The sequence below is a fragment of the Talpa occidentalis genome, unplaced genomic scaffold, assembly GCF_014898055.3.
Source record: "Talpa occidentalis isolate TD23 unplaced genomic scaffold, MPIMG_talOcc4v2.1 talOcc4.11, whole genome shotgun sequence".
Classification (NCBI taxonomy): domain Eukaryota; kingdom Metazoa; phylum Chordata; class Mammalia; order Eulipotyphla; family Talpidae; genus Talpa; species Talpa occidentalis.
Genome location: NW_023601104.1, coordinates 62,862,865 through 62,886,864, shown reverse-complemented (window position 1 = coordinate 62,886,864; position 24,000 = coordinate 62,862,865). Strand labels below are relative to the sequence as shown.

Here is a 24,000-nt window from a genome sequence, read left to right as displayed (position 1 = left end):
CAATTAATTGCAATTGCAATGCATTAATTACAATTAGTAAAGAATATATTAATTACAATTAATAAAGACGTTGCTTGTTATGTCACAGTTATGTCTGAGACACATTCTCTGCTTAAGCAGCTTAAAGATATTTCAATTTAGTGGTAGAAACATGAAATAGTCAATATCATAACAGATTACATACTAAATTCCATGGAGTGTCCCTCCACATGAGGAACTGGGCCTTCTTCATCTCTATACCTGTAATGTTAAGCTCAGTCTAGCATAGAAGAAGTTTATTGAATTGAAGTCCATTCAGAGACTGGAACTGAGTGAAGAGGAAACCAGGAAGACCATACAGAATAGGGAGCAGTGAGCTGAGTCTGGCCCTAATGCTATGTACATAGGTATAATGATAAAGAACTTTCCAGGAAAAGAGATTGTATTTATATGTACACGTGGCATGCTGCAGACATTAGAATCAGAGTTTCTCAGGCTAAGTGACATCTCTTATGGGCTGGTGATTTTTTCTAGATGTCAGTTTACTTGGCAGTGATGGACAGGGCATAGACATAGGCTTTGGAGTAAGAAATATGTGAATTGGAGTTTGACCTCTACTGTACCATGTGGTTTTGAGTAATGTACAATATATAAACTTTTTATGACAACTTTTCTCAGCTAGGAAATAGGAATAGTATCTATCTTGGGCCAACCATATCCTAAGCTACTTCATTGATTGGCTTTTCGGAAAAAAAAAAACTATTTACACACAAAAAGTAGCTTGAAATATTTGAATTTTTAATGGACAAGATGTTGGAAAGCTTTCCAGTTTCACTTTGAAAATTTCTCCTTGAAAAAAAAAAACAAAACACAATTTTTTTTTTCTATTCCCACAGCAGAGAATGAGATCTGGCTCTACCACCACCCAGTTCCCTGCCCTGGTTCACTGCATCTCACTTCACAGGGCTGCTTTCCTCCTCCTGGGCTGTGGGAAACCCCACCCATTTCATCATGATGTAGTGTATTTAGTTCACAGAAAATACACACCGGATATCAATGACAAAAAATAGAAAAAAGTGACCCGTTTTATGAACACTTTTAATAGTGAGTATTTTTGACATAGTTGGTAGATACTGGGTTAAATAAAATATATTGTTAAACTGAATTCCACCTGTTTCTTTTGGCTCTTGATGTGCGCACTAGAAAACTTACATATGCAGCCCTGGTCTAGATGATCACTAACATCCTTACAACTTTAAGACTCTGCCAGGGACCCAGCGGACACGTAATTCGTACGGTTCGATTTCCTCGCGTTGCAATACTAAGGATTGGCCGGCTCCAAGCGGGCTGGGGCGGGGCCCGGCTACCAGACACAAGACCCTCCCACTCTCGCTCTCGCCCTCGGAGCGGGCGGACCCCCGACTCCCGCACGGGGGTGGGGGCCGGGTCGGCCGGGGTGCGATTCCTGGCCGCGGGGCGTCAGGGAGGCTAGGCTGGGGAGCTGCGGCCGGGCGCGGCCAAGCCGGGAAGAGGAACCGTGCGTCAGCTTCACGCGCGGGTCAGGAAGAGGCCGCAGGCCCCGGGCGGCTGGCACGGGCGCCCGGGCACGTCCGCAAGCCCCGTCGGGAGTGGCTGCCGCTGTGAGGCGGGAGAGCCGAGGGCGGGCCGGGGAGGCGGCCGGGAGGTGGGGCCGCGGGGGGCCGGCCCGCCGGGGCTTCATCTGCGGACGCGCGGCCTGCGCGGGAGAGCTGGGTGCGCCGAGGCGCCGGGCTGCGCACGGCCGGAGAGGCTATGGGCCGCCGCTGGGGCTTCCTGATCGGGCTCCTGGGGGCCGCGTATGTGCTTGGTTCCGGCCGCAGTGGACCGCAGCCCTCGGAGACGGCGGCGCAGAGGTGCTTCTGCCAGGTGAGGGTGTGCGCAGTGGTGCTACCTGTTCTGGTGCTGCGGTCCCCGCCGTGCGCTCCCTTCCGCGCGTCCTGCAGGTGGGAGTCCGGAGGTGTCTTTGCCCCTCCGCCGCCTAGAGAGAGCCCGGTGTGCCTTTGCTACCTGGATCTTCTGCACCCCACGGGGTTGGTGGGCACCGCATCTACGTGCGGACCCGCGCTTCCCGTCAGGCGTGGGCGAGAGGTGTGGGTGCGCGCTGTATGTTTCCAAGTTGAGTTATGCATCGCTGTTGATCTTTCGTACCTGGGGAGGGTATGCATCCGCTGCACGCACACTCGAAATTGTCGTTTTGACAGAACCTGTGTCTTTGCAACCTATGCTGGGTGCTTTCGGTAGCCTTTCTAGCCAGCACAGACTTTCGTGGGGTGGACGCACTCAGATCCCGTTTTCAGGCAGGAGAGTGAATTCGTGTGATTTTTCTGTGTCTAAGCCCAAAGGGTCTGGTGTCTTTGGGGCGGTACTTGCCTGTGGCTCCTCACCCTGTGTGTCCCGTATTTTTCCTGAATGTAATGAAGTTGTCTTACTGAGACACCCAAATAATTGATTTGGGTGTCTTCAGTGCACAATTTTAACTACAACGTTATTGATGATCGTTTTCTTCTGTTAATAAGAGCCTATGGGTTTCTTGAGCAAAAAATTCAAAGAAATGTGCAGTTTTTAGTATCTACAGTATCTGGTATTTAAATATCTTAGTCATTTTTTGATTGGCTTCTGTTGATAAAAATGACATTTTATGCAAAATTGATGGGTGGACATCGATTTATTTACTTAAAGTGGATTTTACTATTAATTTATTGTAAGAAATAGCATGTATAAGGGCGACGAGACAATTTCACAGATGAAAGAAGTGTTTGAGAGGAAGGGTTATTTCTTTCTCTGCTTTGAATTACTGGATTTTGTTTTGCTGGGTGATTTGGGAGATGAAATGAGTATTATCTGAGAATGTGTAAAAGAAGTTGAAAGGAACCTGTTTTATAACTAAGAGATTTAAAAGTTCATTTACACTCAGTGATTGCAATGGGCACACAGTCAAGAACTTAAAAAGAGAAAGGATCATTTTTCTCCTGATTACAAATATAATGACACAAAAACATTTAAAGAAAAAGTAAAGCAGAAATAAGTGATTTTTAAGTAAGGTATTCAGTGCTGAAAGATTTCAGTGTAAATTTTCACCTACATTCTAGAGATCTGGATAATGGAATAAAAGTACATGTTGAACTTTTCAACTTTCAATCCCTCCTGCCAACCTTTTCAGATATTTGACTAAAGTTGGGGAGCTTTTAATTTTTTACTGTTTCTTCTGATTAGTAATTATGCATTTTTTCACCCTTCACAATATTTTCATGGTTAAAATACTCCTGTAACACAAAAATCTGTTAGATTTCTTTATTTTCCTTTTAGACCAAGTGTGGCAACCTCTTTTTCTTTTCCACATCAACTTAAAAAGTAATAAAATTCGAAAGCCATTAGCCCTAAGGGTCACTGCAGGGGGAGGTGCAGCATAAAATGAATAAAAAAATAATTTTAAGAGAATTTTTAAATGGTCTACTTAAACATGAAGACAGAGTGTGTCAATTCCAATTCAGGAAATGAGTCAACAGTATACTTTAGTTCTATTGTGGTCTGTAATGGAAGAGATGGGTTAAGGGGATGAGAGGGGAGAAGTGATGTTGGACAAATGATGAATACACAAGATGAGAAAAATGGAGACAAAATGTAGACATGCTCACACACAAAGAATGAGATTAAAAAAATGAGAAAGAAAGGATAAGGAGATATTAATGGTATTATTCATTCAGTGAACATAAACACAGTGTTTATGATTTAAACACAGTGTTATGAGTGTTTGCAATACAGAAATAACTCTGACATGACCCTTGTCCTGAAGGACTTTTAGTTTACTGAATGGTGTTCACTGGGGTTTGGTGGAGAGGTGGAGATCCAAAACATTAAAAAAGCTGGTTAGCAAGTATTGCTAGAAAATACATTAAAAACTGAAATGTCACTTAAATTTGGAAATACCAGTTAAAATAGTCTCTGCCTTTCTTTGCAGTGTCTACTTAGCTGTAAAGTTCTGTTGATCTGTTCATAGTCAGTCATATCCCTTTTCTTCTTTCCTGTAGGCAGTCCCTCTTACACTTATGACTCAAATTATCATATCATTACCCCTCATCACACTTAAGGCTGACTTGCAGTAGGAGTTCAGCTAACAAGGTTTGAGCTCTGATTTGAGTCAGAGCAGCGTGTGGTTATTTCAGCTTTGACAGTCATTGACAGAGCCCTACAAATAATCAGATTAACTTTTTCAAGTGTTTATTGAAGCCTACTATGAACTCAAAATTTTAGTCCCAGTTCTTTGGTGGAGATCCAAAACATTTAAAAAGCTGGTTAGCAAATATTGCTAGAAAATACATTAAAAACCGAAATGATATTCCAGAGTACTCTACCTGGTACATTATTGGTGCTCAGCAAGTGAATTACAATATAAGATTTGAGTGCCGTATTAGCAGGAGTATGTTCTTATAATTATTCTGCTTAGCAAGCCACTTGCATGTTTTTCTAGAATTGATCTTTCAGATGAGCTGACATTTCGATATGAAACTTGGTTACTGCATATGTCTGACAGCTGCTATTGAATCCTACTAAAACCATTTCCCCTGTGACATAAGTTCTTTTGACAGTAGCCCTTCAGCGTTAGTTGTTGAAAATAAGTGGCCAATTTGCTGCAGACTTGTATGTAAATCTTCCTTATATATAACCCCCCCCACTTAACAAAATCTTCTAGAAATGCAAATGGTCAAAGGCATATGAAAAAATGTCCAACATCACTAATTATCAGGAAATGCAAATCAAAACCACAATGAGATAGCACTTCACTCCAGTGGAAATGGCCTACATTAAAAAACAAACAAACAAAAAAAAAAACAAACAACAAATGCTGGAAAGGATGTGGAGATAAATGAACCTTCTTACACTGCTGGTGGGAATGTAAACTGGTCCAGCCACTATGGAAAGCTGTATGGTGGCTCCTCAGAAAACTAAAAATGGATCTACCATATGATCCGGTGATTCCACTCATAGAAATCTACCCGAGGGACACAAAAACACTAATTCAAAAGGAAACCTGCATTCCTATGTTTATTGCATCACCATTTACAATAGCCAAAATATGAAACAACCCAAATTCCCCCAAATAGAAAAGTGGATAAAAAAGATGTGGTATATTTACACAATGAACTATTACTCAGCAGTCAAAAAAGACAAACACATGCCGTTTGCTACAACATGGATGGAGCTGGAGGGGATTATGCTAGCTGAAATAAGTTCAAAGGAAAAAGATAAATATTGGCTGGTCACATGTGTATGTGGAATATAAAGAAACCAAACACAAGGTCAAGAAAAAGTTAAAACTAGAAGCTGACCATAGATCTGAGGTATACAGCAAGGGAGGAGGAGGTGGGGTCAAAACAGGGGAAGGATGAACACAAAAGAATATGATGGTAATATGGTGGTGGAAGAATTATAGGAAATAAAAATTTATTAATCAAAATAAACCAAAATGAATAAAAAATTAATAAAAAGAATTATTAGTAAAGTAATAAAAAATTAAAGAATCTAAAATTGGTCTTTTTTCCCCTTTCGTGTACAAGTATGTGTGTAGTTTGTGTAAGCAACTTCATAATCAGGACCTCGCCTTTCTTTAAACCAAAGTTTAAATTGTACAATTCGATGTTATATAGGTATGGGCTTGAAGTATGTGAAGACTTTTCAGACAATTATAGCCCTAGTGTAGAACATTGGAGAGAATGAATCTAACAACTTTAGTCTCAATTCATGAAACCCTAATATACATATTAAAGAAGTAAGAAATACTGACACCCAGATCTGAAGGCAGTCTGAACATCTTTTTCATTTAAATTAATCAGAAACAAGTTTATAGACCCCTATGTAGTCGGATGTTTTACTAATCTTAATATGATTAGTGTTAATAATATGCAGATCCATTTATTTGAGTGCAGTAAATCTCCACTAGGTTAATAAAACAGGAGTAGTTCAGATAACCCAGAGTGGCTGCTTCAAAAATGGATTTTTTTTGCCCGGGCCGGGGGGGGCGGGGGCACATGTGTCATTGAAGGCACCCTTGCATACATGTATTTTAGCTGATTTACCTGTCTAGTGTCCCACTGAGATCCATTAAAAAAATTTTTTTTTAACTTGTCAGCCAGAGTAGCTGGGCAGTGGATGATAATACTTGATAATATGTTGGATAGCAGGTGGGAATAAGTTTAGGATTAAAATTTAGTCAAAGGGATCTTTGAAACAGGTTATACCGGAGATATGTCCATTGACTGGGTGCTTGCTACATTCCAGGCTTTTCTGAACAAAGCATGTAGAACATTGCAGTCATGCATTTATCTATTTAACCTTTTAGCAAGACCAAGATGTTACAGTGGAAATGACGTCCACATACCATGTCTTAGAAAGGTGTCAACTACCTGGTAGGGTCATTGGTGTTTCCATGCTTCCTGTTTGTTCCTGTCAAGGAATGAATAGTTTTCATGTCCCTTTTTTTTTTTTAATGGCTGAAAAACACAATAACATTAGGTACAAATAAGGTTTTTTGTGAAATGTACTTTGAGTACTTTTAAAATGTGTTTTATCTTTCATAGTTTGAGAATATATTTGTATAGTCCTTTGGGCAAAAAATGATAATATGTAGTAAGAGTAGAGGTTGTTAGTACACAAGGAAACCACTTGGAATATGTTTTTATTTTTTCTTTCATTGCAAACTAAAGGATATAATATGAGAATAGTGAACAGATAGGATAGCTTTTTTTTCTTTTCCCTTGCCTTTGTATTTGGTCCAAACCAAGCAGAATCAGTGGAGAAAGTAACTGAGGCTTCCTAGATACCTAACTAGGTTAGGTAACCTAAACAAAAGTTTCAAGTTTTGTGTTCCATTAGGGCTATAGATGTAAAAATTTTTGAAAAATTTAACTGCAAACTTGGCTTTTTTTCTTATTCATTAAAAAAATGTGGGTTGCTTTGGGAGTAGCAAGATTTCACAAAAAGCATTTAAGAATTGGTAGGGGAATAATAATAATGATTAATTTTGGGGGGACATTTACTCTCATCTTGATACCAGCTCTTTGAGGTGGGAATGTTTATTATTTCTATTTTCTATTCACATAGGAAACTGAGGACTAGAGTGGTTAAAAACCTGTGGTAAGTTCAACAGGTTACTATTAAGTAGCATAGATGGGATCCAAATCCAAGAAGATATGACTCCAGGGCCTGCTTTTTATTGCCTCCTTGTGGGTCTGTCAGAGGTGTTGCTGTGTTACTTAGAAGTTTCAATAAAAGACCTTCAAAGACTTTCCAACATTTAAGTGACTAGAAATTTAAACTGGGTGGTATCACATGTCACACCTACCTTGGTCCTAATATCTACTGTCCCTCAACTAGGGCTTTTTAATCTCTGCTTATTAATTTGCCCCTCACCTACCTAAAGCTGAACATTTTCTGAAAACTATGGAATAGCAGCTTCAAATTTTAGAATGTTCCAGCCACTTTATGTGGGGTGTGTGTGGGGAGGATGGAGGTAGGTGGGAGTGGGGCTAGACGGAGAGAGTACAATTTTTAAAAATTTCAGAGTACTGTGTTAGGGCTGTAGTTCTGTTTTGCTTTGGGAGATAGGTATTGCAGTTCTTTTAAGCAGCTTGAGCACATCATGACGCACATTAGCATCACCTTCCTTGTTACAAATCAGCACCTGTTTTTTGGAATCATTTAAGTAATTTGCTCTGTTTCCGAGATTCTATTCCAGGCCTGTTAACTGGATTTCTTTCCTAGACCTTTTCTGAGATGCTGTTCTGGTAACACAATTGGTTCTTTAGTTTCTAGGACTGGGTCTGGCATCATAACTGCCAGATTTCTGCCAGAGATCAGGTTCTGCTACCTGTTGGCAGGCTTATCTGGATGGTCACATAGCCTGGATTTCCAAGTAGCTTCCTTTGCTGGACTCTTGCCATCTGTCGAAACTTCTGTCACCCCTGCTCTAGGTCCTTAGCTGCCCTGCTCCCTATTACTGTAGTTGGGACTACCTCCTACTCAATTTCTAAGGTAGTGGGCAGAAGATTTTTCAGATTCACCATTGTCCTACCTTCTCTCCTGTTGAGGTTTCTAGGTTATAAGCCACATCTGTTGTGGGGGTATCTTGCTTTCTTCATGGTATAGACCTTCTTACAGCTTTTCTTTGTTATTTGGATAATAATCAGTACGATGGAGAGTGCAAAGGGTCGTTTTACTTTTGCTTTCCTTGCTCTATGAGTGCTTTCCTGCCACCCATGCTTGTGTGATTCGAGGCACTGTCACCACCATAGTTACGGAAATTCATGTTTACAATTAGTGTAATGCTGGCCTCCAGTGAAGGATAGTGCGAGTGGGTAGCATTCATTCATTCGCCCACAAATACTGAACATCTATGTGCTTCTAGCAGTATAGTGATAAATGCTGGGAATACAAAAGTGAAAAAAAACATGATTTTGCTCTCAAGGATTTTAAACTTTAATGGACAGGAGTGAAATAAATTCAATCCATTGAGGTGATTCTTATTAGGAGTATGTGTAGTATCTTGGCAGCATATAGAAGAGGCAGTTAACCTACAGGTGATGAGTAGTACCTGCAAGACACCTTCCCAAAAGAGGTGATGCCCTGATCTGATAGATTTTCACCTTAAAAATGAATTCCTCAGAGGGGAAGAATGGATTGCTTCAAAGCTGTCCTCTCATATTTTTTGTGTGTGGTTGTATGTCCTCTCATATTTAATGTCCTCTCATATTTAATGTGCTGCTTTGCATGTATTGTTTTGGTCTCTTCAATCTTTGTTCCTATTGTTCTTTATAAAATAACTTGTATCTAAGGGAAGAAACAGTAGCTATTTTATGTCCTTAGAAGTCTTGCTTTGAGAGTTCAAAAGAAAGAGGTGTGAAAAAGCAAGCCATCTAGGTCAGAAGCACTTTTATTTGTTAGTGCCCAAAATTAGAACTCAATCCATTGTACATTCAGAGAATTTTTAGCAGGAAACAAGAGCAAATTTGCATATGAAATGAAAATAGTTATTACAGTGATAAAATATGTACATCAGATTTTTGAAACTGAATTAGTGAGTCCCAAGCAAATAAAACTAGGCAAATTGATTAAAAAAAAAAAAAAGGTCTTAGCTATTGCTTCATCATCCAAAGTGTTCTTATCTCTTAGATAAAAAAATTCCATTACTGTTTGTGATATTCTAAAATTAAAAGTAGTATAGCTATTAATAGGTATTCTAAAGGGAAAACATCTAAATTCAGTATTTCAATAAATTATTATTTAATAAGTAGTTTATAATATAAATATTCAGGACAAAGTATAAGAATCTCTTCTGTAGCATATTGTATATTAAAACTTTTTTCTTAAATTATGATGTATTTGTTACCTAAAGCATTGTTTAATTAATCTGTTGGGTGTGTGCTTAGTTCCAAATAAAGATTTAAGAATTTTCGTTTCACAGTGGATAACATTGTCCCATTATAATATGATTTTTTGTTGCATCCTGTATAGGTGCATTATTTATTGAATACAGTTAATATATTAGTTTTAGGCGTTTGAAGATCGGATTGGCTTTGTGGCCAATTTGCCATCGTAGTTTTGTTAATAAGTAATTTCTAAGGACCATTAAAACCTATAAAAAATATTGTGATCATATATTTGAGGATTGTTAGAACCTTATAATGAATTCTTGTTTCTCTTATAAATTTAATATCAGTTATTTTTATATATTCACCAAACATGTCTCTGAGCTACACATCCTATGGAAAACTAAAAGGGTTTCCAATAGGAAAGAAGACAGAGACAACTGAATTAAAAGCATATAGTCTCAGGAAAATCAGGAATGGGAATGCAGATGCACCTCAGGAAAGACAGATGTAAGGAGGAGCTAGAAACCCCCCAGAAATCCAAGTAGTGTATCTCCTGTCTCTACTTTGCTGTTTCTTTTAAATTCTTTCCTTTCTCTGCTGACTCATATACTTCTCAGATCACATGATGAAATATGGTCTGAGTTTGTTTACTGGTTAAACCACCGGGAGAGACATGACTCCTTAATAATCTCAACTCCAGTTTCTTGGAGAGAGGACATTGACCAGGTTTGGGCAGATGATGACTCCTGGTCAGGCCTGGAGGGCATGACTGCAAAGTGATTGCAGAGGAGTAAGAGTGTGTGTGTGTGTGTGTGTGTGTGTGTGTGTGTGTGTGTGTGTGTGTGTGTGAGAGAGAGAGAGAGAGAGAGAGAGAGAGAGATTATAAACTCAGTATATCCTACAAAAGGTATTCACTGTTTCCTCTGGATATAAAGTAAAAGCAACAGAATTACTAAATTACTGTTATACCCCATCTCAGCGAATTATGGTGAGGAGGGAGTATCAGAATTGCTTAAGTAGAGAGAAAAAGTATCGCGTGAAGGAAAAGAACCCTCTCAGATCTAATATTTCATTTTCTTTCTGACAGGTTAGTGGTTACTTGGATGACTGTACCTGTGATGTTGAAACCATTGATAGATTTAATAACTACAAGCTTTTCCCAAGACTACAAAAACTTCTTGAAAGCGACTACTTTAGATATTATAAGGTACTTTTGGTTTAAATTCTTTGTAGAAAAATATTTAAAGTTTAAATGGATAATTATATTTTTCTTAAAAATTACTAAACTTCAAACTTCTGGCTGTTTTTAAAAATTGGTCAAGATTATATTACAGAAATTCATTTTGTAAGAGTGAACCCTGTGGTTCTTTGACCACCCACTGGATACTTTTAATTGCAATAATTGGGTTTTGCACTCTAAGTTAGAAACAAGTTGATTAAATTGAAGTCAGAACTGTAATTATTGTACTGTTATAAAAATTGTGAGATGTTTATGATTTTCTAAAAACATCAGATTTCTTCTAATTAAAATAATAAAATAGTTTTGAGAAGAAGCAGACTTTATTGTGACTTGTATGATTTTAATATGATACTTATCTTGAGAGAGCTACTGAAAGAATTTAGAAAACCTGATTATTGGAATATGTAGTTCAAGTCTGAGTTCACAGTTGTCTCACTGTTCTACCTGTTAACTCTTTCTTGTTTAAAAAAGAAGGTGAACTGTGATGATCTGAGCCACCTGGATTCCTAGTTGCCATCTCTTCAGGGTCTGCCAGCTAGTGGCAGTCTGCCTTTCTAACCAAGCCTAACAATTTACTTCTACCGACAACACATTTATATAATCATTGGAACGTAAAAACCGTTAAGTGGAGGAAACAATAATTTTGAGATGATAACATGACCAGGGTATAGCATCAAAGTTCAATAGCTGTCAATCATCTCAAGATTCCCATTTTTATAGTTTTTTCTATTATTTTATAGGTCAACCTGAAGAGGCCGTGTCCTTTCTGGAATGATATTAGCCTGTGTGGAAGGAGGGATTGTGCTGTCAAGCCTTGCCACTCAGTAAGAAACATGTATTTATTTAAAACTCTTCTTTATTCGAATAATTGCCACTGTTTAAAGGGGGCCAATATGACAAGAGTAATATTTCAACTTCTAGATTAAATGCAGTGGTGTTTAATATTTATAGATTAATATTGAAAAACTACATTTACAAATATTGAACTATATTACTTTGAATTATACTGCCTTCATAATAATAATTAAATTTTGTGGCCAATATCATCCTTTGACCTTTTAGTGGGATTAATAGTTCTTTTGATTGATAATTGCTTTTGTTCTTATATTTTACCTGGACAAAGTTATGTTTACAGTATAATAAAATGAAATTAATAGAAGAATAAACAAAAACCTTCTCCTTTTTTTTGTGACTGTATTGTTTTCCTTAGGTGGAAAGAGTTGGATATAATGCCTGGTTTTATTTTTTTATTTTTTTAAAGATTTATTTTATGTACTTATTTATGTATTTATGTATGTATGTATGTATTTATTTATTTATACCAGCACTGGGTACAGTCAGAAGCATGGGAGGGTGAGAGAATTCACCAGAGCCAGAGCGGGGAGCAGAGCAGGCAGAGGGACCAAAGTACACTGCTGAGGGGAGCAGCGGGCTGCAGGAGAGGTCTGTGCGCCATGCGGGACCCTCCTCTGGTGGCCGGGGAGCAGCCGGGGATTGAACCGGCACTGCAGAGGCTGCGGGCAGCTTCACAACCCAGCGCTCAACCGCTGTGCCACCGGGGAGGCCCTATAATGCCTGGTTTTAAATAGAAATTCTCAGAGCATTAAAACTTGAAAGCAGAGTATTTTATGCTTTTCAGTGAAGCCTTTTTTCTTTAAAAGTTTATCATTTTATTTTACTTTTTCATGTTGAAATATTTACAACATAAGATGTACCATTTAAAAGTATACAGTTCAGTACATTAAGTGCATTCTCTTTGTAACATCATCTACCTCCAGAACATCATTTTCCCAGATTTAAACACACTGCTCATTACATAGTAACTCCTGTTTCTCCTTCCTTCCAGCCACTTCTACTTCCTTCCTCTATGAATTTAATTATCCTAAGCCAGTCATATAAGGCAAATCATTATGATATTTTTCCTTGGGTATACAAATACCTGTTCGAGTCCCTACTTTCAGTTCTTATGGGTATATATCCACAAGTAGAATTGCTGGATCATTTAGTAGATCTGTTTAATTTTTTGAGGATTGCTATACACTCTTTCACAGTGGTTACACCATTTTGTATTCCCAGCAGCAATGCACAAGCTTTCCATTTTCTCCATATCCTTACCAAAGCTTGCTTTTTTCTGTTTTATGGATAATAGCTATCTTAATGGGTATGAAATGGTAGTGTAATTTTGAGCAGTTGATTTTTAAACGTGAACATATTGCTACATAGACCTACCTGGCATGTAGAATTAAGGCAAATGTAAAATTTTATTTATGGGTATTTTATAAAATTTACCTAAAACTTATTTATATGATTTATTAAAAATGCTAAAAATGTGGTTGATCCTTAGTAAAGTCATTTAATTGCACTTGTACTTTAAATGGGTTATTATTAACACTAGTCAGAAAAAGCAACTTGTTATACAATTATTGCAAATTTGAATCTCATTGTGAAATAACAATTATTTGTGATTATTGTTATAAAATATAGAACTACAGGATGTGACCTTGGGAAGAAGACTGGACGGGGCAGCAAACCTAAGAGATTTTTTAATTATTGATTCCCAGATTGACAAACTGACAGATGAGACTTATTTATTGTAGAACACAGCCAATTTTAGCATTTAAGAAATGTTAAAAGATAGATGTTTATTATTTGACTTGAACACGCAGAAATGCTAAAAAAGAATAAAGTGGAAGTTAGCAGTTTGTACTGAGAAACTGAGATAGAATCTAGTTATTTCACCTTTTGCAGCAATGGGGCAGAATGCCTTTCATGCCAATGTTGTGTTTTTTTCCTTAAATTGGTTTCCTGATGCAGAAGTTTTTTCTTTCTTAATTCCTCCCATCCTCCTTCCCTCCCTCCCTTCCTCTCTTCTTTCCTTCCTTTTTTTTTTTTTTTTGAGAAAAGAGAATTTCTTTAAAAGATAATTAGAAGATGTCCACTTAAAAATGTTCTTAGTTAATAACATGTATTAATGTAGCAGAGAAGTGCCATAATTAGACCTACAATTTAGAAAGATGACTGAAAGTATTTTTGAGAGTGGAGAGTAGAAAATTATGAGGTGAAAAAGAAAATCAATTAGCAATTAGATGTCATTTGGTTCAATAATCAGTAAAGCTTGAGGGCCTGCTCTGTGCCATAAGTTTCTCAAGCACTTATCTCGAGAAACTTATGGCTTAGTATGGGAGAGTAAGACTATCTGATCATTTTAATACAACTGTGATAGCCCATTAATGGAGATATACTGAAGGTATACCACTGTAGAAGCAGTGGCAAAAGGGGGGCCTCCCCGGTGGCGCAGCGGTTGAGCACTGGGTTGCGAAGCTACCCGCGGCCTCTGCGGCGCCAGTTCGATCCCCAGCTGCTCCCCGGCCACTGGAGGAGGGTCCCACATGGCGCGCAGACCTCTCCTGCCGCCCGCTGCTCCCCTCAGCAGTGTACTTTGGTCCTTCTGCCTGCTCTGCTCCCCGCTCTGGCTCTGGTGAATTCTCTCACCCTCCCACGCCTCTGACTGTACCCAGTGCATGTATAAACAAACAAATAAATAAAACATGCCTCTAAAAAAAAAAAAAAAGAAGCAGTGGCAAAAGGAGAGTGGAAAAGGAAGGCATGTAGAAACTCCACTCTAAGTAATTGAGGAATGAGACATGTATATTACTCTTAGGACAAGTCTGGGCTCAGTCCTAGTGGTTCCTAAATAGGGCAGTCTTTTGGAATGAATGAATGATCAAATTTCATTTCAAATACTTTGAAATACTCAATTTAGCCTAAATAACTAGTTTTCGTACTGAGCATTTATATTGTACATTGCTGCTATGTAGACATCTCACTATTACCTATTTTAGTATACATATTAAAATAAAGACATTTCATCATAAACACAGTGCAGTGATACCCAGAACAATTCACAGTTCTTTTTAAATCTAATATATATACAAGGTTAAACACAGTTACCTCACTACTTCAAATGATCTGCTGCTGTTTTATTAATGTCTTTTTTGGGCTAAAATATACAAGAAAACAAGACTAGCTTCCTTTTTTGTCAACACTTTGATTTCCTTTTATAGTTCATTTGTAGACTCAGGTCAGGTTATACACTGGGGCCCAGAAGGAGATAGAAAATAATAAATATTCAAATTCTCTTCTTTGCACTTGGTACTTCAAAGTCTCTATCTTTTTTTTTTTTTTAAGATTTATTTATTTATGCATATAAGAACTGGGGTATAGGCCATATGTGTGTGAGTGGGGAGGCGGGGGCAGCGGTGAGAGGGTTCACCGGTGACAGAGTGCGGAACAGAACAGGCAGACTGACTGAAATACACTGCTGAGGGGAGCAGCGGGCAAGTCAGGAGAGGTCTCCTGCACCATGTGGGTAGCTCCCTGGTTAGGGATCGAACTTGTGCTGCAGTGGCTGTGGATTGCTTAATAGGCTGTGTCTTAACCCCTTATGCCACCAGGGAGCCCCCAAAGTCTCTATCCTTTGATTTGCACCCCCGATTCCAGAAAATATTTGAATGAGGCAGATTGTTTGCTCATTGAGGCAGGAATCTCTCTACAAGTTAAGAAACCACTTATTTATCCTTTTTACAGTGAATCAAACAACATTCTTTCACTTCCATTATTACTTGGCCAATTATAAAAGAATGACAATATCCAGTATTAGTCTCAAAGTAAAAATGAACACTCTGGTGATTGAGTCTTTTTGGAGATCAATTTGGCAAATGTATCAAAAAATTTAAAAGATACCTACCCTTGAACCTTGCAGTTTTGTTAGGAATTCTCTTGCAGAAATAATTGGATAAATGTTCAAAGATGGCTATAAAGCAGTGGTGGTTTTCCTATTAACCAAATGTATAACACTTTGAGTATCAAAGGGAATAATGGCTGTGACTAATTTTACATTTCCATGCCATAAGATAGTATATGATCAACCCGCAGAGCAATTTGTTGTGGATTTTTTTTTTTTTTTACATTTTAAAAGGACAGATTTATTAGGAAAAGGAGAAAGAAAGAGAAGTACCTTCATAGTGACTGGTGGGGAGAGCTGCTGCTGCTTTTCAAAGGGAAGTTTTGTGGAAAGAAATGCCAACTTAGTTACAAGCAGGCAGGAGAGCTGCCTGTTGAATTTTTAACTTTTAAGAAATAATAACTTTGCAATTATTACAGTGTTTAAAAATAAATCTAACTTCAATATTTATTGTCTGAATTTTTCTCATAAGTCATTACAGTTTAGGACCTACCCGGTGGCGCAGCAGTTGAGTGCTGGGTTGCGAAGCTGCCCGCAGCCTCTGCGGCGCTGGTTCGATTCCCGGCTGCTCCCCGGCCACCAGAGGAGGGTCCCACATGGCGCGCAGACCTCTCCTGCCGCCCGCTGCTCCCCTCAGCAGTGTACTTTGGTCCTTCTGCCTGCTCTGTTCCCCTCTCTGGCTCTGGTGAATTCTCTCACCCTCCCACGCTTCTGACTGTACCCAGTGCTTGTATAAATAAATAAATAAATCTTTAAAAATAAAATCATTACAGTTTAAAGTATTTTAATCAAAAGAGAGAATGTCATATCAAAGCATTTTTTTGGTCTTTTTTAGGATGAAGTCCCTGATGGAATTAAATCTGCAAGCTATAAGGTAGGTCCTAGGTCCACATACTAATAATATGTCTGGTGTCTTAACAAAAAACTTGAAAAATGGGCAGTTACCCTACTTTCTTGCTCCCCTTTGCACTGAAGCCCCCTGAGAGCTATTTGTACTCAGTGGTTCCATTTCTTTTGTTGTTATTGTTTAAACTTTTATGATGGGAAGCATGAAAGAGAAAAGTAGAAAAACAAAACAAAACAATTACTCATCACCCAAGTTCAGTGGTTATCAATATGTGGTCAATCTTATATCTGTATCTTAAATAAAACTTTTTTTTTTATTTATACAATAATCAGGGTACAGGCCAGATGCGCAGGAGGGTGAGAGGACTCACCAGAGACAGAGTGGGGAACAGAACAGGCAGATGAAATACAGTGCTGAGGGGAGCAGTGGGCGAGACGGGAGAGGTCTGCTGTGCCATGTGGGATTCTCACGGCTGGCCGGGATTGAACCTGCGCTGCAGAGGCTGCAGATAGCTTCACAGTGTGGTGCTCAACCACCTGAGCCACCAGGGAGGCCCTTAGATAAGCAACTATAAACCAGAGACATACTAAGTTGGGGGGGGGGAGAGGAGGGGAGAGGAGGGATTAGGGCCAAAATAAGGGGGATGGGAATTGTACTGGGAATATAACCAAAATGAAAATCCATACATTGTGCAAAAATGAAAAATGATGTAAGAATTATATAAAATAAAAAAAAAAGAACCAAAACACTTTCCTTACAAATACTTCTTATACATCTCTAAGACAAAGAGACACTTAAAAAATATAACCATGATCAGGGTTCAGATTTCTCTAGTTGTTTCCTAGGTGCCATTTTAATGATTTGGTTAAAGCAGGATTCAAGCATTTTCTACATATTGCACTTTGCATTTCGTTGATGTGTCTCTTTTATCCCTTTTAAAATAAATTTTTAATATTATAATACTTTTAAATTTACAGTGAAGTTGTGATGATAAAACAGAGTTCCCATATAACCTACACCTAGATTCCTTTATAGTTAACATATATCACTATGATCCATTGGTATGGCCCATTATTATGGTACATTGGTGAATCAATATTGATACATTATCACTCACTTAAGTTCAAACTTTCCTGTATTTTCTGAGTTTTCTACCTTATGACTTTTTTTGCTCCAGGGTTCCAATCAGAATACTGCTGTGACTCTAATAATTTCTTGGACTTTTTTTTGCTTTTGATAAGATAAGATACTTTTGAGGCATACTTGTGAGGTATTTTGTAGAATGTCCCACAACTGGGATTTTCTTGTGTTTTTCTCATTAGACTAGGGGTGTGTTTTGGGGAGGAAGACCACAGAGGTTAATGCCTTTTTTTTTTTTTAGTCAAGGTAATGTTACTTTGTATCATTGTTTGTATTTTGTGGGTATGTAGGATCACCCCTTCCCCAAGTATTATTATCATAGTTCACCCATCACCAAAGTTTCCATCCACTGTGCTCTCTCCCCTCATCTTGTTCTCATCCCTCCTGCTCCCTTCCCTCTGGTTTCCCCAGTTCTATAATCAGTTTTCCAGGGTTAGTGTTGAAGTTTGGCTTTATGTCTTCCTTTGTTTAGTTTCTCTACAATCCACTTATAAGATATCATCCAGTATTTGTCTTTCTCCTTTTGACTTTCCCCCCAGCTTCTTATAATCCCTTCCAGCTCCATTTATGTAAATACCATTTCATTACACCATATCATGGGTATATTCTATGAACATGTCACTGTTGATGTTAACCGATAACCTGGCTGAGGTAGTTTTTGTCAGGTTTATCCACTGCAGATTTATTTGCGTCCTCCTGCTGCCCCTCCCCCCACTCCATATGCTATTCTTTGGAATAGAGCCCACATTTATCCTTGAGGATAGTAATTGGGATTCTTCCATAGGGGAAATTAGTGTCTCCTCCCTCACTTCCTTATTTATTCAGTCATTTATTTATGTCATGGATATTAACTTTATACTTTGGATTATAATTCAGTATTGCTTGACTTTGTTGCTCAAATCATTCTAGTTTGGCCACTGGGAACTCTTTCAGAGGTCTCCTATATATTATGAAAGGAGTTTTTCCATGCAGTTAATCAACACATTCTTACCTTTTATTTGTTGATTGATTTTGGTGAGAACATTTAGTTCTAATATCTTAGCTGATTTCAGCTACATAATACAGTGCTATCAACTGTAGTCACCATGTAACACAAGATCTTTAGATCTTATTTATCTGACAGCTGAAAATTTATATCCTTTTACCAACTTCTTCCTATTCCTCTAATCCCCCAGTCTCTGGCAACTACTTTTTTACTTTGTTTATATGAGTTTGACTTTTTCTTTAATCATATAAGTGATTCCACATATTATTTGTCTTTCTCTTTCTGGCTTATTTCATGTAGTGCAGTGTACTCAAGGTCCATTCATGTTGTCACAAAATAGCATGATTTCCTTCTTTTCATGGTTGAATAATATTCAATCAAATATACATATGTATCACATCTTTAGCCAGGGTATTTTTAGAACATGATACTTAGAGTAGAGATGGATCATAGACATACATGATCTAGTCCAACTCCTTATTTTATGCAAGAGAAAATTGTGCTCACAAATTAAGTCACTAGAGGCCTCCCTGGTGGCGTAGGGGTTCAGCCTCAGCACTATCACACTATGACCTTGCCAGTTTGCGCCTGAGTTAGCTCCTGGCCAGGGAGCTAATCCACATATGGCACAGCAGACCTCTCCTGTATCACCCACTGCTCCCCTCAGCAGTGTATTTCAGTAGATATGCCTCTTCTGCTCCCCACTCTGTGGTGAATCCTCTCACTTCCTGCACCTCTGACCTATACCCCAGTTCTACGAAAAAAAGAGAAAAAAACAAATCAGGTCACTAGAAAAGTGGGACATTGACTCATGACTTCTTGCCTAGTGACTTGCTTATAGCATGAAGATTTTCTCAGTGGAAATTTTGGTAATGAGTTATGAGAACTGTAAATCTATATATTTTTAAAGATTTATGTATTTATACAAGAACCGGGGTACAGGCCAGATGTGCGGGAGGATGAGAGGATTCACCAGAGACAGAGCGGGGAACAGAACAGGCAGACTGATGAAATGCACTGCTGAGGGGAGCAGTGGGCGAGACAGGAGAGGTCTGTCACACCATGTGGGTATCTCCAGAGCCAGTGGGGATTGAACCGGCACTGTAGAGGCTGCGGACAGCTTCACAGCGCTGTGCTCAACCTGATGCGCCACCAGGAAGCCCTGTGAATCTATTCTTTATTTTGTAAACATAATAGTAAATTGTGATTTCCAACAATAACAAGGAACAAAGCCTGTTACTTACTGTTTTAACTTCAGGAAAAATTTGAGGGCTTAAATTTTTGAATTTGAAATCAGAGAGATGATGCCAAAGATAAAAGAATTTCAAAATTCATTTTAAAACTTTTAAAAATGCAATAAATTGCATTCTAGTTATTCTCCTTTTCATTTTAGTATTCTGAAGAAGCCAATAATCTCATCGAAGAATGCGAGCAAGCCGAACGACTTGGAGCTGTGGATGAATCTCTGAGGTCTGATGTTTTTTACAGAGTTGTTGTATGTGTTTTCATATGAAATATTAACTAAAAAAAAAAAGAACAACACTGTTTATTTTTTTTGTTTGAAGTGAGGAAACTCAGAAAGCTGTTCTACAGTGGACCAAGCATGATGATTCCTCTGACAACTTCTGTGAAGCTGATGGTATTAACATTTTTTTTTTTAATTTATTTATGCATACAAGAGCTGGGGCACAGGCAAGAGGTGGGGGTGGTGGTAAGAGGATTCACCAGAGACAGAGCAGGAACAGAACAGGCAGAATGGCCGAAACACTGTTGAGGGGAGCAGCGGGCAAGCCAGGAGAGATCTGCTTTGCCATATGGGTTGCTCCCTGGCCGGCTGGGGATTGAACTTGTGCTGCAGAGGCTGCGGACTGCCTCATAGAGTGGTGCTTAGCCCCTTGCACCACCAGGGAGGCCCTGGTATTAACATTTTTTATAGTATACATGTTGTTTAAAATTGTGCCTAAGAAAGGATTAATTCTTTTAAAATGATTTGTTAAAACTCAATTTCTAACATTTTGACAGTTCCGCAAAAACTAAATAGAGAATTAACATGTAACTTGGCAGTTCAACTCTTAAGTATATATATATACTCAAACATTTTAGAGACAGGAAAACAGATACTGGACACTCATGTTCATAGCTGATTTTTTTTTTTTTTTTTTTTTTATAGAGGCATGTTTATTTATTTATTTATTTGTTTGTTTGTTTGTTCTGTTTACACATGCACTGGGTACAGTCAGAAGCGCGGGAGGGTGAGAGAATTCACCAGAGCCAGAGCAGGGAGCAGAGCAGGCAGAAGGACCGAAGCACACTGCTGAGGGGAGCAGCGGGCGGCAGGAGAGGTCTGCGCGCCATGTGGGACCCTCCTCCGGTGGCCGGGGAGCAGCCGGGGATCGAACCGGCACTGCAGAGGCTGAGGGCAGCTTCGCAACCCAGCGCTCAACCGCTGCGCCACCGGGGAGGCCCTCATAGCTGATTATTTACAAAAGCTAAACGGTTCGAATAGCCCAAGAAATTCGTCAATAAATGAATGGATAAACAAAGTATATACTCAGGATGGAAATACTATTTAGCCATAAAAAGAAGTAAATTCTGATATATGCTACAACATGGATAAACCTTGAAAACTTTATGCTAGGTTAAATAGCAGATAAAAGGACAAATATTATATGATTCCACTAATATAAAATATCTATAATAGGCAAACTAATAGGGACACAAATGCTGATAGATTTGAAATTATAGGGGTTGGGAGGAAGGGATGATGGGGAGTTACTGCTTAGTGACTACAGAGTTTCTGTTTGGGGCCATAGAAAGTTTGGACAGTGGTGATGGTGGCACAACATTGTGAGCATGATTAATGCCACTGGATTTTACACTTAAACATGGCTAAAATGGTAAATTTTATGTTATATATGTCTTAACCACAATAAAAAAATTTAAAAAGAAAAGTCAATTTCTGTAACAAATTTACCTCTTGAGTTTTGTTGTTCCATGTATCTCGTAATGTAGTTGTACACACATACACACACATGCAGGCATTCTGTATGACTAAAATGTGTGGATTGCCAACACTAACAGTTGTTATATTGGCATTGGATTGCTATGTATTTTCCTTTATGATGATCCATGTTATTTTTGGAAAAAAGGATATTGAACAATGAGTTGTGTCTGCAACATCTAAAACTAAGCCAGATCACTGGTACTATTAAAATCCAGCAGCCCTAGAACTCATTAGAACCTTTGATTAAGATTTGTGGATTACCCTGTTCTCCCTTTTTCCTAGTATCTCCCTTTCTCTGAGTTGAATTGTTAGCCTTTTAATGGACTCAAACTGAGTTTTGGCTCTTTTGGGGCAGATTAATTATCCAAATTAGTGAAAAAATTTTTACAAAAATTAGTGAAAAGAATTATACGGATGGGCTACTGGCTTAGGACCCCTCTCTGCTCAGAATGCTTCCTGTCTTTCTCCTTATTGGATAATAAACTTCTTGCTCTTCTGCCTAAAATAAATAAATAAATAAATAAATAAACAACAACAAAAAAAAGAATTATACAGATAATTTTAAAGACAAGTAAAAGATTAAGCCCGCAATCTTCCTCAATGCAAAAAAGGAAAAAATGAGTACTTATTTTTATTATTTATTTTTTTAAAGATTTATTTATTTATGCATACAGAGCTGGGATATAGGACAAGATACGGGGGTTGGGGGGTGAGAGGATCCACCACAGACAGATGGGGAACAGAACAGGCAGACTGACTGAAATACACTGCTGAGGGGAGCAGCAGGTGAGACAGGAGAGGTCTGCTGCGTCACGTGGGTTGCCCCCTGGCCGGCCTGGGATCGAACTCGTGCTGCAGGGGCTGCGAACTGCTTCATAGTGCAGTGCTTAACCCCTTGCGCCACCAGGGAGGCCCACAAGTACTTATTTTTAATCTTTATCTTTTCATCTTAAAAAAATTACATAACCATGTTTTGGCATATATAGGATTATAATCCCTGATTTCTAATTCCAAACTCTGAAAAATGAACATTCTCCCACCTAAGTTTAGCACAGACTCACATGAAAATTCATGTTTCACAGCAGAAATATTTATGTATTTGATTAAATGTTGCAGCCTAAGTTCCTGCTAGAGTAGAATTCAATGTATATTGTATTAATTTTATTACCTTTCTAAGATCTGAAAAGTTCTAGATTCCAAAACACATTAGCTCCTTAGGGGTATTAGAGAATGGGTTATAGACTTAGACTAAAATTTGGATTAGCAAAGGCTGGGGGGATAAAATGCTTTTTCAGTATCCTTATTTTACCATCTTTTCCATGAGGATTCTTTGACTTAAATTTTGCTGTGTGGGAGAAAGTTAAATTTCTAACATTCAGCAGATTTTTTTTAGACCTGCAATGTTAGCAAAAGAATGATAATACTTTAATTTCTATTACCCAGGTATCCTTTTGAGACTACATGCTTACCTTTGTGCAGCGAGGATTGAGAATCAATAATTCAATTTTTATATGGTGAAGTTCTGCTATTTTGAGTGAATCACTTGTCTACTAAATTAGTTTTCTTCTGTTAAAGAAAGGTGAATTTTTTTAAAAGGACAGAATTACAGGGAATAATGTATATAAAAAGTAGAAGAGTATAGAAGGCATTTTATAAATCCTAGTTGGAAATGTGAACTTTTCTCATCTGGCAAAATACGGTATAGTAATAGTAATGTTTAATAAGGTTGGAGGGATAAAGTATTTGTTATAAGTGAAATTATGAACCAGTTAATGTTTATCTCGTTAGGCAGAATGTTGAAAATTGAATAATTTCTTGGTTGGTTTTCTGTCTTACACTACCAGAGGCTGGGTAGTTTACTTACATATTCTTAAAATCAGGATTCCTTTTTTATGAATATATTATAATTTGTTATACTGTGGCAACACCTTTAGCATTGAGAAGAATTGAAATATCTATCCCTGTACTTGATGATTTCATTCAAATTTGCTTTTTTTATTTTTACTTTATCTGGTTATTTTAATTGCTCATTTTGCATTGACCTCTCAGTTATTTCTAGATGTTGTCACTGTGCTGCTTTGAGAAATAAATTTTCCCCAAATTTATGCCTCTTCTACCCTTTGAATTGGGATAAAAATAGCCAAGTTTATTCTTATTTTTGTCTTCATTGTTTTAATAATAATTAGGTAGTACTGAGAATTTGATTACCACACTGCTCAGATTTTTATGCACTTTGGTTGCTTCGAGGCCATTTTCTCTCACTTTCCTCATCTTTGTTGCTTTATATTATTAAGCTTCATAGATGAGAAGATATTGCTTGGCTTTTAAATTATTTTCCATTGGTTGGTTGGGTTAAAGTTACAATACATTATGCAAAATTTATAGAACATTCGAGAAACCAGTATCCCACCAATTTTTATGTCTTTCATATAGATATATCTGTGATTGACTTTTCTGTGATAATGCTTATCTTTTCATTATTTAAATACTCTTTGTACTTCCAGTTTTGTTACTGTAAAATGGTCTATTAACATATAACATAGCTAATATTAATTTTACTAGCTAATATTAATTTTACTCTTGTTATAAGCACCCTGCACATATAAACTTATTTAAGCCTCACAATAACACTATGAGTATTATCCACAATTACAAAT

At 37.9% G+C, this 24,000-nt stretch overlaps 1 protein-coding gene across 1 annotated transcript in view; it reads left to right on the top strand.

Annotated features, from left to right (window-relative positions):
• Nucleotides 1-1,748: 1,748 nt before the first annotated feature.
• The window catches only part of ERO1A (endoplasmic reticulum oxidoreductase 1 alpha), a 40,269-nt gene continuing 18,017 nt past the window's right edge, over nucleotides 1,749-24,000 (top strand). Inside the window, exons 1-6 of the mRNA XM_037503347.2 lie at nucleotides 1,749-1,884; nucleotides 10,471-10,590; nucleotides 11,364-11,447; nucleotides 16,203-16,241; nucleotides 19,733-19,809; nucleotides 19,905-19,978. Of these exons, the coding sequence (XP_037359244.1) occupies nucleotides 1,771-1,884; nucleotides 10,471-10,590; nucleotides 11,364-11,447; nucleotides 16,203-16,241; nucleotides 19,733-19,809; nucleotides 19,905-19,978 (508 nt within the window). The 5' untranslated portion in view covers nucleotides 1,749-1,770. The remainder of the gene's footprint in view (nucleotides 1,885-10,470; nucleotides 10,591-11,363; nucleotides 11,448-16,202; nucleotides 16,242-19,732; nucleotides 19,810-19,904; nucleotides 19,979-24,000) is intronic.